The sequence below is a fragment of the Micromesistius poutassou genome, assembly GCF_964030765.1.
Source record: "Micromesistius poutassou genome assembly, chromosome: 14".
NCBI lineage: Eukaryota > Metazoa > Chordata > Actinopteri > Gadiformes > Gadidae > Micromesistius > Micromesistius poutassou.
In genome coordinates, this window is record NC_140284.1 from 9310103 (window position 1) to 9324519 (window position 14417).

At 51.5% G+C, this 14417-nt stretch overlaps 1 protein-coding gene across 1 annotated transcript in view; it reads left to right on the top strand.

Annotated features, from left to right (window-relative positions):
- Positions 1–3684: 3684 nt before the first annotated feature.
- Positions 3685–14417, top strand: part of anos1 (anosmin 1) — a gene marked incomplete at both ends in the record, with an annotated part of 16758 nt that continues 6025 nt past the window's right edge. The window contains 3 exon segments of the mRNA XM_084478938.1: positions 3685–3882; positions 10935–10982; positions 11985–12042. Of these exon segments, the coding sequence (XP_084335064.1) occupies positions 3685–3882; positions 10935–10982; positions 11985–12042 (304 nt within the window).

The following is a 14417-nucleotide window of genomic DNA, read 5'->3' on the forward strand; positions in this document are numbered from 1 at the left end:
GACTACAGGTGAGTCCATCAGGATCAGAACGGCTCTTATTTGATGTCATGGTTCTCAGCCTCTCTCTGGTCTGTGGTGGAGCTCCGTAGCCTGCCTCTGATCCGGGGGGCTTCTCCCCCCAGGTGAGAACAATGAGTCCTCCTCCGACTGCAGGAGGATCAAAAGACGATGGAGTGTTTGATTGCCGTACGCCACCTTTATCTGCTGCGTGCTGGTGTGAAGGCCATAGTGGTGGAGCATCTGTCGGATGAGGGCTGGTGGGCCCTCAGATCCTGGACAGACAGACCCCCTAACGACAGTGCTGCTGATGCCCCCCCCCCCAGGGCAGGAGAGTGGTGAGGATCTGAGACCCGGCGGACGCACCGACAGGGACGTTACGGAAGTCACTTGAAAGAGAGTCAAGTGCTCCTCTTCCACCTGAAGGCTCCAGGTTTGATCTCCGCTGGGTGTGTTTTCGTTGTGAGCGTCTTTGAGCACGACTCCCTGACACCTCGTTGCTCTTTGCTGAGGCTTGATCTGAACTCCCTGTCGGTTGCTCTGGATGAAAGTGTCTTCTAAATGACGGAATAATAAATAGTATGGGACGCATGAGGACAGCAGATCTTTCTCCTGGACATGAAGATAAGCTTTTTACTTATTATAACACTATTATTATTATTATTATTACTATATAATTATTAGGTCATTATACTGGGTGGCAGTAACTCAGGAAGTAGAGCGGGTTGACCTGAGTGTCGAGGTGTCCCTGACTGCTCCTGACGAGCTGCCTGTCACCTTGCATGGTTGACTCTGCCGTCGGTGTGTGAATGTGTGTATAAACCATTAATAAAGTGGAAAATAGCGTTGGCTAAATGCCCTGAAGGTAAATGTAAGTGTAACTTAAGGGTGGTTCATTATATCAGCCTCAACGTTGGTGCTAATAAATGCTCATCACGGTACAAACAGGTGTCACTCATAGCTGTAATGATGCGCGGTGCTGGAGATAGCGTGGTGATGATGGGTGTGTGCTCTGCCGCACCAACGGAGCAGAACATAATGAGTGTTATGAGCGACACCTGTGTTTGTCGTATGATAACGCCTCTGTGAAATGTGTCGAGTGCATCATCTTAAATTTTCATGACGGAGGTGCAAAAAACAATCAACCGTGAACATAAAACTCCACAAAGAGATCTGCACTCATGGCTCAGAACTGAATAATCCTCAGTGTACACTCAGATCGCAAGCCGACTATCGCTGCTACAGATGTTATGAATCACTACTCTGCTACACTATTATGACTGGATCCACAGCGATGGGCTGTGGTGCCAGATACCAACACGGAACAGGTCGGGGTCAGGTGATGCAGACCGGCTGCGGACATCGGGGATCAAACCCAGACCCTTTCAGCAAGCAGCCAAGACACAACACTATCCTGCCCCTATTGCCCTTGTGCTGTCATGTTGTTAAACTTAAGTTAATGAGTGTATGCGCAAGTTAAGACTGACTTTAGGCCAAGGCTGCACCCCATTCCCCCTTTTCTCTCTCTCTCTCCCTCCCTCCCCCCTCTCTCTCTCTCCCAGCTTCCTCCCCCTTCTCTCTCTCCCCACCAGCTTCCTCCCCCTTCTCTCTCTCCCCACCAGCGTCCTCCCCCCCCCCCCTCTCTCTCTCTCTCTACCTTTCTCCCACCCCTCTCTCTACCTCTCTCTCCCCACCCCCAGCTTCCACCCCAGCCCAGGCCCATGGATGATTAATAAGGACTGGGTTCTCTATAGGTGAGGGCTCCCTCTCTCACGTCCAGGGCAAGCCCGTCGTTAAAGATGGACGTCCCACGGGCAGTAGGAGACATGAGGACCACACACACACACACACACACACACAGGCCATAAAGCAGCCCCCTCCCCTTCCCCCCCACACATGGCTGTAATAAGGCAACACATTAAGCCATTAGCGAGTTGTTGTTTTTTAAGGTACACAGACATCCGCGTTTTAATACTTTTAAGAGGAGCGAGGGGATCACTGTGTGTCTGAGACCACCGGGGAACGGTGATCCACTCCCCCCGCTACGGTGTAGTCAGCGGGTTGACTAACCAGTACGGGTCAAACTGCCTGGAGGACCATCGCGGGTCAAACTAGTTGGCGGAACACTGCAGGTCAAACTAGTCTTAGGACCACTGAAGGTCAAACTAGTCTTAGGACTACTGCGGGTCAAACGAGTTGGCGGAACACTAGCTGGTCAAACTAGTTGTAGGACCACTACGGGTCAAGCTAGTTGTAGGACCACTAGCTGGTCAAACAACGAAGGTTTCTGTTCTCATTTGACATGGTGGTGTGTTAGACACACACACACACACACACACACACACACACACACACACACACACACACACACACCATTGACACATTACTATGGTGATGCGTGGGTCTATGGTAGTGGTGGTGTGTGGGTCGAACATACCACGCACCATACCATGGTGTTTTTTTGGTCTAACTTTGTAATTCAACAGTAACTTCTTCCTACTCTGGGTCTCCTCTACTCCGAGCGGTCCAGCGTTTGGACCTACAAGCTGTTCTCACGAGAGGAGCAGCGGCTCGGGAGCAGCTGAAGCGTTTCGGGCCGAGCTGTCTCTGGCCCGGGCGAGCGAGCGCCCGGGCCAGGGGGGGGGGCGGGGCTGCGTGTGAAGAGCAGCTCCCATTAGGAGCCATTAGCCTCCCCGCCGTAGCGCGGTTCAGGGGAGTTCTCCGAGAATGAGAGGGAGAACCAGCCAAGCCTCCGGGGAACTCTCTCATTTACTCATTTTCCCCTTTCCTAGTCCAATAAATGGCAGGGATTTCATCCCTTTTCCGACTTGTCATATTTTCTCCACACCTCGGGCGAGGCGGAAGCATGCCAGAAGCAGGGAGTCCGTCTCCACGGAATGCAGTTTAAGGATGCCTTTTAATTGTTTTCCATGTTGAGGAGTTTTTCCGCGCTACCGTTAAAGCGCCCGGCTGCAGAAGGGCTTCCCTGGGTAGCTGGCGGGCTCATGGAAGCCATATGTGCGCCCGGTGCAGCAGCCTGTGCGTTGGCCCTGCCGGGAGTTGTACCGGCAGTAGGGGGCGGTAGGGGGAGCAGCACCGCTTCTCAGCAGGCTAAAGGCTGGCTCGTCGGTCCGAGCCTGCTGTCCGGTTTGTGTTCCCGATGTCTAGCGATGTCTCTGGATTATTTAGGTTATGTAATTAATGGTGTTGTTTTTTCCGAATGATGAAGGCTTTGCCTTTAAAGTCCAGATGGTTATACATTATTATCAATCAACTTATACCTCAGATATATCACATATTTCAGTGCACAACACACACAATTCATACATCACTGTTCAATCAGGTTGTGCATTAATATCATATAGTTGGAGGACAGATTACGCACACATATTCATTCAATATGGCTAAATGATCTCCCTTAATGTTTAACACAACAAGCCACATTTTTCCCCATCTTTCACAGAAACTAAACACATTTGACCTGATTTCGTACGTGTGATGAGACGCCTTCCCAGCCTCCTGAATCCGAGGGAAGGACTCCACAGTTTACCTGCTAGAGACCCTCCGAGTGTCACTCCAGCCCGTGCCAGCCAATAGCAGCGCAGGACGCGCCGCTGGCTCCGCCCCGGTGCATAATTTAAGTTTCCTTAGTTTCTCCAGCGGACTCCTCACTCCCAGTGTAGTGCGATGTGTGGAGGAGATATCATGTTCTCCACGAGGAGCCTGTGCGTGTGGATTATGCTGGTGATGGCTGCTCCGGGAGGGGGGTCCGCCCGGAAGCAGGACGACTCGTTCTTCACGGCCAGTGTGTACCGGGCCAGATGCGCCTCGCGCTGCCTCAGCCTCCACATCACGCGCATCTCCGCGTTCTTCCGCCACTCTCAGGTAGGATGGCGTGGAAGGCAGTCCCGCGAACTTTTTAACGCTGCCTCTCCTCCAACTCATCATCGTGATGAGTTGATGAGGGACTCACATGATGAGGGGGGGGGGGGGGGGGGGGGGGGGTCATTTATAAATACAGGGGTTGTATCCCGTGTCCCGTTTCTCATTACCTAATGAACAATCAAGTTGGCCTTTAATTAATTATCTCTGAAAGTGAGGATCGTGTTTGTGGTGGTGTATGGGAGCAAATCGTTTCTCAGTTTAAAATGTCACAGTGTTTGCATGTCGCCTGCTCAGACCAGCCGTGGTCGCAGTCCCACCAAGGCACCGTGCATACGGAGCTATAGGTGGGCTGGGGCTCCAGCGTGTTTATCTCATCCACATCCAGAGCTCAGGCATCGTCAAAGTTAAATAATCTGTCAATTCATATCTATGGGTTATGTAGGACTATTGGAGACTGCACGTTGCTGAATGTCAGCAATGAACCGTTAGAAATAAATCAGAGATCCAAACGTGTAATTATCCGTCACTTGCTATTTCTATGCGTAAACACCCCGGCCTATTAGTTTTTATGTTTGTTGGTTTGTCCGATTTCCACCTCGCACTCGAGCTTGCTCAAGGGGCGCACTACCCCGGGGATTCAGGGCAGGACCGTTAGTTTCCGTTGGAGGCGTCTGACGGACCTGGCTGCTGCGGTGTGCCGGGCTCATGTTGGAGTTGTTTGCGGAGGAATTAGTGTGTCCTCTGGGTGATTTGGTATGCGGTGTTAGAGGTTGCTTTACACCCTCCACTGGGCTCACTGTCTCTCCCAAGAGCCCGAGGGCTGATCCTCCTCGCTCACATCCTCTTCATCCTCTTCATCCTCCTACCATTTGCTGCCAGGCCGTGGGCACTATATATTAGTCACTATATATGACACTATGTTCGTCACTTTATAACACCATATATTAGTCACTAAAGTCTATATCACATATGAGCCATTTCTATATACCACTATATATTAGTCACTATATAATTTATGAGCAACTATTTATTAGTCACTATATATAACACTACTATATTAGACCCTATAGCCTATATCATATGAACCACTATATATAACACTATATATTAGTCACTTTAGCCTATATTATATATGAGCCATTATATATAACACTATATGATCCACTATCCATAACACTATAAATTAGCATACACATTCTGTGCTTTACAGGATAAACAACTATACAACTGTGTTTTGCACAAAGTGCTGCTCAGTTGCCTCCTTCCTACATGAACCTTCTGTTTTGGAGAGGGGGGGGGGGGGGGGGGGGGGAGGGGGGGGGTCCTTGATCCAAGCAGGCTTTCCAGGGGCTCACAGCCCTTGCAAAGTGACACCATGAAATTAGCCACCAGCCAGCCACTTGGGAAGTCAAAGGGGGCAGGGAAAGGCAAACGATAAGGTCCCTCCACTAATGGGGAGCTAATAGTCCAGATAATTGAATACCCTCTCGGCCCGGAGTGGTTCAGAGGCTGACCTCAGGTGAGGCCTTTGAGAGAGGAAGAGGGGAGGAACACTTCTTTACAATCAGGAGCACTGGGGGAAGGGAGGGGGAGGAGGCGGAGGAGGAGGGGAGGAGGAGAGGAGGAGAGGGGGGGGGGTGTAGCATGTGGGCCTAAGAATAGAAAGCAATTGTTGATACTCTGCAAGGGACTGTCCAGGGCAGTGTGTTCCAGACCGGCCTTTCATGTGAAAATGGGGGGTCTGGTCAGCTGCAAAAACACAGGGCTCCTCTTTCCCTCTAAACCCCCTCCTCTCCCTCCCCTTCCCCCACCACCTCCTCCTCCCCCACCACCACCTCCTCCTCCCCCGGGCCCCTCCATATATGCTGGCCCGGGGCTTACAACCCTGGCCGCCAAATGCCATGGTCACACCTCAGAGGCCGCGGTACATTGGCTGAGCCGCTGGATGCTACGGTGCCATTGAGGTCACCTTCCTGCTAAACGCTCCACCCTCCTCCACCTCCACCCTCCTCCTCCACTCTCCTCTCCAGCTCCCCGTGATGAGCTCTAATGTACTGTTTCTGCCACGAGGCCCGAGCATGCTCGCTCAGCAGTATCTACAGGTGGATCTGCTTCCCCCGCCGGCTCCGGTTACGCCCGGGGGCCGGTCGGCGACTCACCGCTGCAGGCGATTGATTGAGACAGCAGACCTCTTTAATTCAGCCCGCCAAGGCCTCATCCTCCAGGGTCACTTAATCCTTGATAAGGAGACCGCGACACCCAATACTCTTCCTGCTGGAGAAAAATGAATCATTCAGCAGAACGAGTGGCAGCAGAGCGCAGAGGCAGAGCGCAGGCTCCTGGTGTGATGGGCTGGTGGCTTTGCTGGTACCGGACTCATTACTGTACTTCATTGAGCGGAAGAAGAAGAGATGTACATGACGTGGAGAGTTTGTTTTGCGGTACGATCTGTGGGAAGCAGTTTGTGTGATGCTGTCTGGAGGAACTATGTACCTTGTGCCTTTAGGAAGGGCTGAATTCTAACTGCAAATCAGGCCTCTTCTTTTTAATTGTCACCAATTAGGCGGAGTGTGTACAGTGGAAACAGACCATGACGTTACAGAGCCGTCAGATTTACGGCATCTTTGGATTTATTTAGGACATAGAATTTCCAAATGCAGATGTATTTATGGACATTTCACTCCACTGTGGGGAACCTCGGTACAATAGACAGAAGGGGGAACTCCCTGCCATAAATTTCGGATTCGGGACACTTTTTAAAAGTATGAACAGCAAACTGGGTGTTCTGTTGGGAGATGCATTCGGAAAGCGTCTGGGAGCCCTGCAGCCGATTATTTATGTGTTGACCCACCAGAAAACCGAGAAACAAGGTGTGTCTGTGTGGTCTCGTTCTGACACTCAGGGTCATAAAACTCTACAGGCCTACTGCGTCTAAATTCACTCGTTCACTTGTCCCACGCACGGGTCGGCAGCGTTTACGTTCGCTACTGGCTGTGATTTGTGTTCTCAGCGAGGGGAAGGAAAACATCGGAACGTTTTCTTCCCCGCCTCCCCACTCGCTTCTGTCCTTGATATTAAATAACACGCGGCGGAGGAATCAAACCCGCAGCCCGGCCCAGTCCGATGTGAGAGCTTTTTCACCAGCGGAGACAGCAGATGAATGGGGGTCTATACAGCCCGGCCCGGCCTTTCTGCAAATGGCTTTTAATTATGAGCGTCTCCTCTGTTAGGCCCGACCCCCAGGGCTCCTCCAACACCCTGGGCCCTCGTCCGTCAAATAAAAGACATTCCTCACCACAGACGACTTCTCACGGTCGTTGTTTAAGACAGATGAAGCGGCCCGTTGTACGATCGCCGCTCAGCAGAGTGCATTAGCCGCCTCTCACCTTTCACCTTTTCAGACTGGTTCGAGCAGCGTGAATAATCGATGAGGTAGGGCCGTGCGGCTCCTCTCGTTTGCTTACGTCGAGGCTTCAGGTCTCTAGACAGTTTATTTTGGTGATGGATATGTGGCCCTCAGGGTGGGCTATTTCCAGCGTGTCTGAGACCCTCTGGTGTGCGTCAGGACACACAGGACCAGACTGGACAAGGGCGTCCGGGACGGACACCTCGTCTGTCAGATAAAAACCCAGACACAAGAGCCCTAAGAGGGGTTAAGTTTGGTTAACTTCAAATCTAAGAGACCGCCCACCATGGTGGAGGTGATGCAGATGGTGGTTGTGATAGTGGTGGGGGAGGTATTGGTGGTGGTAGTGGAGGTGGTATTGGTTGGGCTGGTGAGTATAGGAGTGGAGGTGGTGGAGGTGATAGAGGTGGAGGAGGAGTTGGTGGTTGCGATAGTGCTGGTTGTCATAGTGGCGGTGCTTGCTGTGAAAGTGGTGGTGGGGATAGTGGTGGAGGAGGGGGTGATAGTAGTGGAGGTGGTGGTGGTGGGGATAGTGGTGGAGGAGGTGGTGGTGGTTGTGATAGTGGGGGTTGTCGGAGTGGTAGTAGTGGTGATGATAGTGGTTGGGGGTGGTGGGGATGAGGGCAAAAACACAAAGCAATAGATTTTTCAAAAGCAAGAATGTTCTCTTCAAAGGTGGATTATTTTTGTTGTTTTACTTTTTCCCTCCATGCTCCTCACATGTCGAGACAATGCAGACGTAGGAGAGCCACCTGCTGCAGTGTCTCACCTGACAACACAATAGAGAGAGAGAGAGAGAGAGAGAGAGAGAGAGAGAGAGAGAGAGAGAGAGAGAACACACTCTCTAGCCTAAGGCAAGCTCACCTTAGACGCCCACATCCAACGCGTGTGCCGGCTGGGCTGCACTCCTCAAATACAACCCCCACCCTCCCCCCTCCCCTCCACCTCCTCCACCACTTTTCTACCTCCTCCACCACCACCACCACCCCCCAGAGAGATACACAGGGCAGAGCAGGAGGTCTGGAAAGCGTTCCCGGGACAGGAGTCCTTGACAGGGTCGGAGGGGGGGGGGTCTCTGCGTAGCGTTGGGAATGTTGTGGCATGTCGCAGTGAGGCGACGCCGCAGAGGCCTGACCTATAATTATTCCCTGCGGGTCCTCTGACACGACGGGGTCACGGCTGGACAGCTGGGCCAACATCCCACTGAGGGGGGCTGGTGGTGGTGCTGTCATGGCAGCAGAATTAGCTCCTCTGTAGCCCCGGACCCGTCGCCGCGGTGATGGATGGCTTCAGGAGGGGTGTCAGAAACAGCGGCGTTGATTTAGCGGCGGGTCCGGAGCAGGGACAGTCTGTTAGTTATCCTGAGGTGCGGCGGCTGGTCGGGCCGTTATTTATCGTGCCCGGCAGGGATTCTCCCGGACCTGCTGATGGATGTATGCGGTGTATATGTATATTTACGACGTATAAAGCGTGACGTGATTGAACTCCCCTTTTGAGTGCAATACTTGTGATGGATTTATTTGTCAAGTGCCCCCCGTACTTGTGTGTGCGGTCCATATATATGGATATGTAATGGGGTGCACTGCATCATAAACCTCAACTATTGCACTCAGGAAAGGGTTTTTAATCATGTAACACAGCGCAATAACTCATTCAGAATTCATTTAGTGTGTAGCGGCACGGAATAGGCAATCAATATCCGGTCACAGGCATTGCGTTCGAGTGCAGAGCCGCACGCTAAGCTACGGCCCATGTGTGCGGAACCCTTTCCAAGTGGAAGCCTGAAACGACTTGATTATTTAGTAATTAACTTGTGTGCGTAATGTATGTTCTCGGAGCGGCTGTATTTCATGTCGTTGAGCGCACCTCACGGTGGGAAACTCTTTGTTCTAGACGTGAATGGGCAGCTCCTTTGAAGTCGACTGGCCGTTTATCCCTGACACTGAAAAGTGCCACACTTACTGGTACTGGATGGTGAATTAAAGCCTTTAACGATAACTCCTCTCCTGGGGTCTCATGGGAAATTTCCTCTGGATTACATTGTTGGAAAGGGAGGCTTTGAACTTGACATTGAACTTAAGCAGACGTTTTGCAGGCAGACCCCGAAAGTTTCGCTTTTTTGTCCCACCTACCTTGTTGCCAGGGCGATGGAAACTTTAACATGAGAGAGAGAGAGAGAGAGAGAGACGGAGAGAAAGAGAAAGAGAGGGGGTGGGGGAGGAGAGCGAGAGAGAGAGAGGGAGAGATTGATTAAGTATCACAGTCAAGTTCACAGTAAGAATGCATGTTTTCCTACAGTGGATGGTTATTTATTGATTTGTGTGAACAGCTCAATTATCCATTGACGTAGGGAAACTCTGGGGTGATTCGTCAGCGAGATGTTCCGCCTGATGTTCGTTTGCCTCCACAGGCTCCATCTCCTCTAATTGGATTATTGTTTCACTAATAACATACTCACTGTTACAGATCATAACAGATTTATTATGAAGGTGCAAAAATGTGTCAACGCTTCTGACCCAAAACAACCGTTTGATTACGCGCTGTATCAAAATGAAGGAGATGGCCACCTGTGAAAGCACGGCATTGCCTCCCCCGTTCACCTCCCTCTGTTCTCCTCCCCCGTTCTCCTCCCGCCTGGTGACCCGCTCTCTGGCGTTATTCTCCCCCTGCTCTCTCATGTAAACACTCCAATGGGGGCCATTAGGAGTCAGTGTTTGTGTTGCTGGAGCCTCAGAAGGTGCCACTTCCGCGGCAATTAGAGGCAAAAGTGGCGGTACCGGCCGTCCACAGGGGAGTGCTGACATCACTTCCTGCCTGGGTGACCTCCTGCGTGTCTGCTGAGAGATCAAACAGGGGGGTGGGGGGGGGTCCAGGGGAGGGGGGGGGGCTCCAGGTCACCCTGCCCCGCTGGAACCTGTCCAGGGGTCTCTCTCTCTGGGGGCCTGTCACCCTGACCCCACCTCCCTGATGGGGTTACACATGCTGGTGTGTGTGCGTTTGTGTGTGTGTGTGTGTGTGTGTGTGTATGTGTGTGTGTGTTGGTGTTCATACATTGTCTGTGTGTGTGTTTGTGCTTGTATGTTTATATGTGTGTTTCTGTGTGTGTGTGTGTGTGTTCATAGGTTGCTTGTGTGTGTGTGCTTGTATGTTTGTGTGGGTGTGTGGGTATTTGTGTGTGTCTGTAATTGGGTGTGTGTGTTCATAGGTTGCTTGTGTGTTTGCATGTGTGTGCGCTTTTACGTTTGTGTGTGTGTGTCCGATCGTGTGTTTGCATGTTTGTGTGTGTATGTTTTTGTGTGTGCGTATGCATCTATGTGTGTGTCTGTGAGTGTGTGTGTGTGTGTGTGTGTGTGTGTGTGTGTGTGTGTTCACGTGCCCCTCCACCGTACTCCCCTCCACCACCTGATTCAGAGTCGGCAATGTGTAACGCCTGTCTCCTTTGACTTATGTAAGCCATTACCTCCAGCAGTAACACGGCGGTGGGAAGGGAGAGGCGAGCAATGAGGGCCCAGGTGGGAGACGAGGAATTGAGGACCATATGGTACACACAGCTCCAACCAGCGGCTGATTGTTGTGTTTTACATGCCTCTCTGCATCCAGCCCCACTCCTAACTAATGAATCTCCTCCCTCCCTCCTCTCTTGCAGAATAACGGTTCGTTGGTTTGGTGCCAGAATCACAAGCAGTGCTCCAAGGTAATTCCTTTTTTATTGATTCTTTAATATCGGGGGGCCGACTAACCGAACACCAGCGCTTTCAGGTCGCACCAGACAGAGACAACACTTCTGCAACAGCTGGTAACCAAAGCCCACAGACATACTCATCTTTTGGCTCGGGGGACGTGGGGGGTTCATTCCTTTATGAAGAGATATGAGAAAGCTCACTTTTGTTTTTCTCTTCTAAGAGCGTTCTGTCGCAGTGTTCCTTGTGGGGGGTGGGGGGGGGGGGGGGGTGTTTAGAGGAGGCTCGGTGGGGCTTGTTTGTGCTCTGCGCCCGGCCCTGAGGAGGTTGGGACAAAGCCCGTGTTGACAGCTCCTCTGAAAAGATGGCGTTGACATCTCTTCTCTCAGCTTTCCCTAAGCTGATGACAGGGGTGATCTTTCACACACACACACACACACACACACACACACGCACGCACGCACGCACGCATGCACGCACGCACTCACACACACACACACACACACACACACACACACACACACAAACACGCAGACACACATAGACACACATACACACACACACACACACACACACACACACAGTAGACAGGGAACGATGAGGAGTCCACCACAGGAAGGATGACACCCTACGTCCTCCGAATCCCCAGGACCTGCTCCTCCCAAGCGGGGAGAACCTCAGTAGATCCTCTCCCCTTTCTCCTCTCTCCTCTCTTCTCCTCTCCCCTCTCCCTCCTCCCCTCTCTCCTCCCCTCTGTCCTTTCTCCTCTTCTCCCTCAGTGGCTCCTAGCCCCCCCCCATCCTCTCTCCTCTCTCCTCCCTTCTCTCCCTCAGTGGCTCCTAGCCCCCCCTCACCGCAGAGCCCTTAGTGAGACCAGCTTTCAATAAGCGCGTCTCTTTTGAGATGGAAAATAGGACAAGATGTATCCAATCCCCACCAGATGTCTCGCCTCATGACAGTGTGTGTCTGTTTGCTTTCCCTCACATTATGAAACCCCTATCTGAACAAACTCACAGGAAGTACAGGAAATGCGTAATTGCCCCAGCGATGGCAGGCTGGATCCAGCCAACATGTGTTTGCTTTAGTCGGCGTTGAGGCGAGCAGCTCCTCAAGCTCGCCTGACGATGGGTAAATATTTGTTTGTAGCCGCGCAGTTTTTATTGCGGGCTGTCGTGTGAATCCCGGCGGTGGTGTAATCACGGCCCGCTCTGTGTCCGGTCGCGTGTAACGCATGCACCGCGGCCTGCGCCGGTGATCAGGGAATCACACGGAGGAGGACAGAGTCAACACACAGAGGAGGAGGACAGAGTGAACATGCAGAGGGCGAACGCAGAGTTCACTCACAGAGACAGTGAACACAGAGTGAACACACACAGAGGGCGAACGCAGAGTTCACTCACAGAGAGGGTGAACACAGAGTGAACACACACACAGAGGGTGAACGCAGAGTGAACACACAGAGAGGGTGAACACAGAGTTCAAACACAGAGGGTGAACACAGAGTGAACACATAGAGAGGGTGAACATAGAGTGAACACACACAGAGGGTGAACACAGAGTGAACACGCAGAGGGTGAACACAGAGTTCAAACACAGAGGGTGAACACAGAGTGAACACATAGAGAGGGTGAACACAGAGTGAACACACACAGAGGGTGAACACAGAGTGAACACACACAGAGGTTGAACACAGAGTTCACTCACAGAGAGGGTGAACACAGAGTGAACACGCAGAGGGTGAATGCAGAGTGAACACACACAGAGGGTGAACACAGAGTGAACACACACAGAGGTTGAACACAGAGTTCACTCACAGAGAGGGTGAACACAGAGTGAACACGCAGAGGGTGAACACAGAGTGAACACACACAGAGGGTGAACACAGAGTTCACTCACAGAGAGGGTGAACACAGAGTTCAAACACAGAGGGTGAACACAGAGTGAACACAGAGAGGGTGAACACAGAGTGAACACACACACAGAGGGTGAACACAGAGTGAACACGCAGAGGGTGAACACAGAGTTCACTCACAGAGAGGGTGAACACAGAGTGAACACACACAGAGGGTGAAAACAGTTCACTCACAGATTGTGAAAACAGAGTTCACTCACAGAGGGTGAACACAGAGTTCAAACAGAGGGTGTATACAGAGTTCACTCTCAGAAGCGTGGTTTCACTCCGGTGACTCACCTTTCATTAGGTTGGGAGATTAATCGTAATCAACGGCGAACGTTTAGGGCCTAATGAGCTCGTTCATACTTAGGGATATCTTAATGTTGGTGAGGAGGTCCCTTTGATGGTTCTAATGAGACAAATGTTGTTCTCCTCTCGGCTCCACTTCTGCGTTTGTCGTCCCTTTAATCCATAAACTCAGAAAAGGGTTTCTAGGGTTGATCGCTGATTGCAAAGACCTCGCTGATATGATAGGATAATTATTCACGATATCGGCCAAGCACCGAAAAAATCTAGTCTTTGTGGACTAAATCCACTTATAAATAATTCAAACGGAAAGATTGCTATTGTGTAGGCGGGTCATTTGCGACAGTGTTTTGAAGTCGATCCGCAGGAAGGCCAACTGTCTTTGTTTTCACTACAACGCAGTAAAACGTGTTCCTCTGCTTTCCACGCCGATGGCCAACATTGCTTCTTGGCACGAGGCGTTCCCGAGTCATTCATCAGAGTTTTATGTTTAAAAAAGCTTTCGCTGGCTGCCGGTCCAAGCACAGCACATACTGTTTTCATAATCCACCAGCTTACATGACCCAAGCTGCGCGAATGGTAGAACGTCTTCAACAGACTTTGTGTGTCCCGCCTCTAACAAGCTGTCATTCGCTGCGTCTGGCCTTTGCTGAGAGGCCGTTAATTTATCGGCGGGAGGACTTTTTGATGTCAAGTGCTTAAAGCTAATAATGCGTTGAAATTACAGCGCAATGCTGCTCTGCTCTCCCATATACCGCCAAGGGGTCTCCGAAGAATTCAATTCCGCTTTTATTTGTTCACCAAAAAAAACTCGTTTTTAGTGAAGCTATTCAAGAGCTCTCCTCATATTAAAGGTCAGGCCAAGATACTGGAGTGCAGTGCTGGACAAACGTTGGTGTGTTTGCAGAGCACACATCGACACACTTCCACCCCACGTCAAAGGCCGGAGTGTGTACTGTTGGGGGTGCGGGGCTGTGAGTGTATGTCCAAACACAGGGCTATTGTGGCCCTACTCTGACAATCGGACCAAACGGGCCCATGCCTTACAGTGGCCCTCCAGTGAATGGCTCCACAGCCACTGATTAGCCTCTTCAGTTCATGAACAGCGCACACAGTCAAACAGAGAGACAAAAGGCCGTGGCTCATGGGGAGAGGACTGGGGGAGAGGAGCAGGAGCAGGGGGAGGCCTGCCAAGAAACCACACACAGGGAGGGGAGGGGGAGAGAGGGAGAGAGGGAGAGAGAGAGGG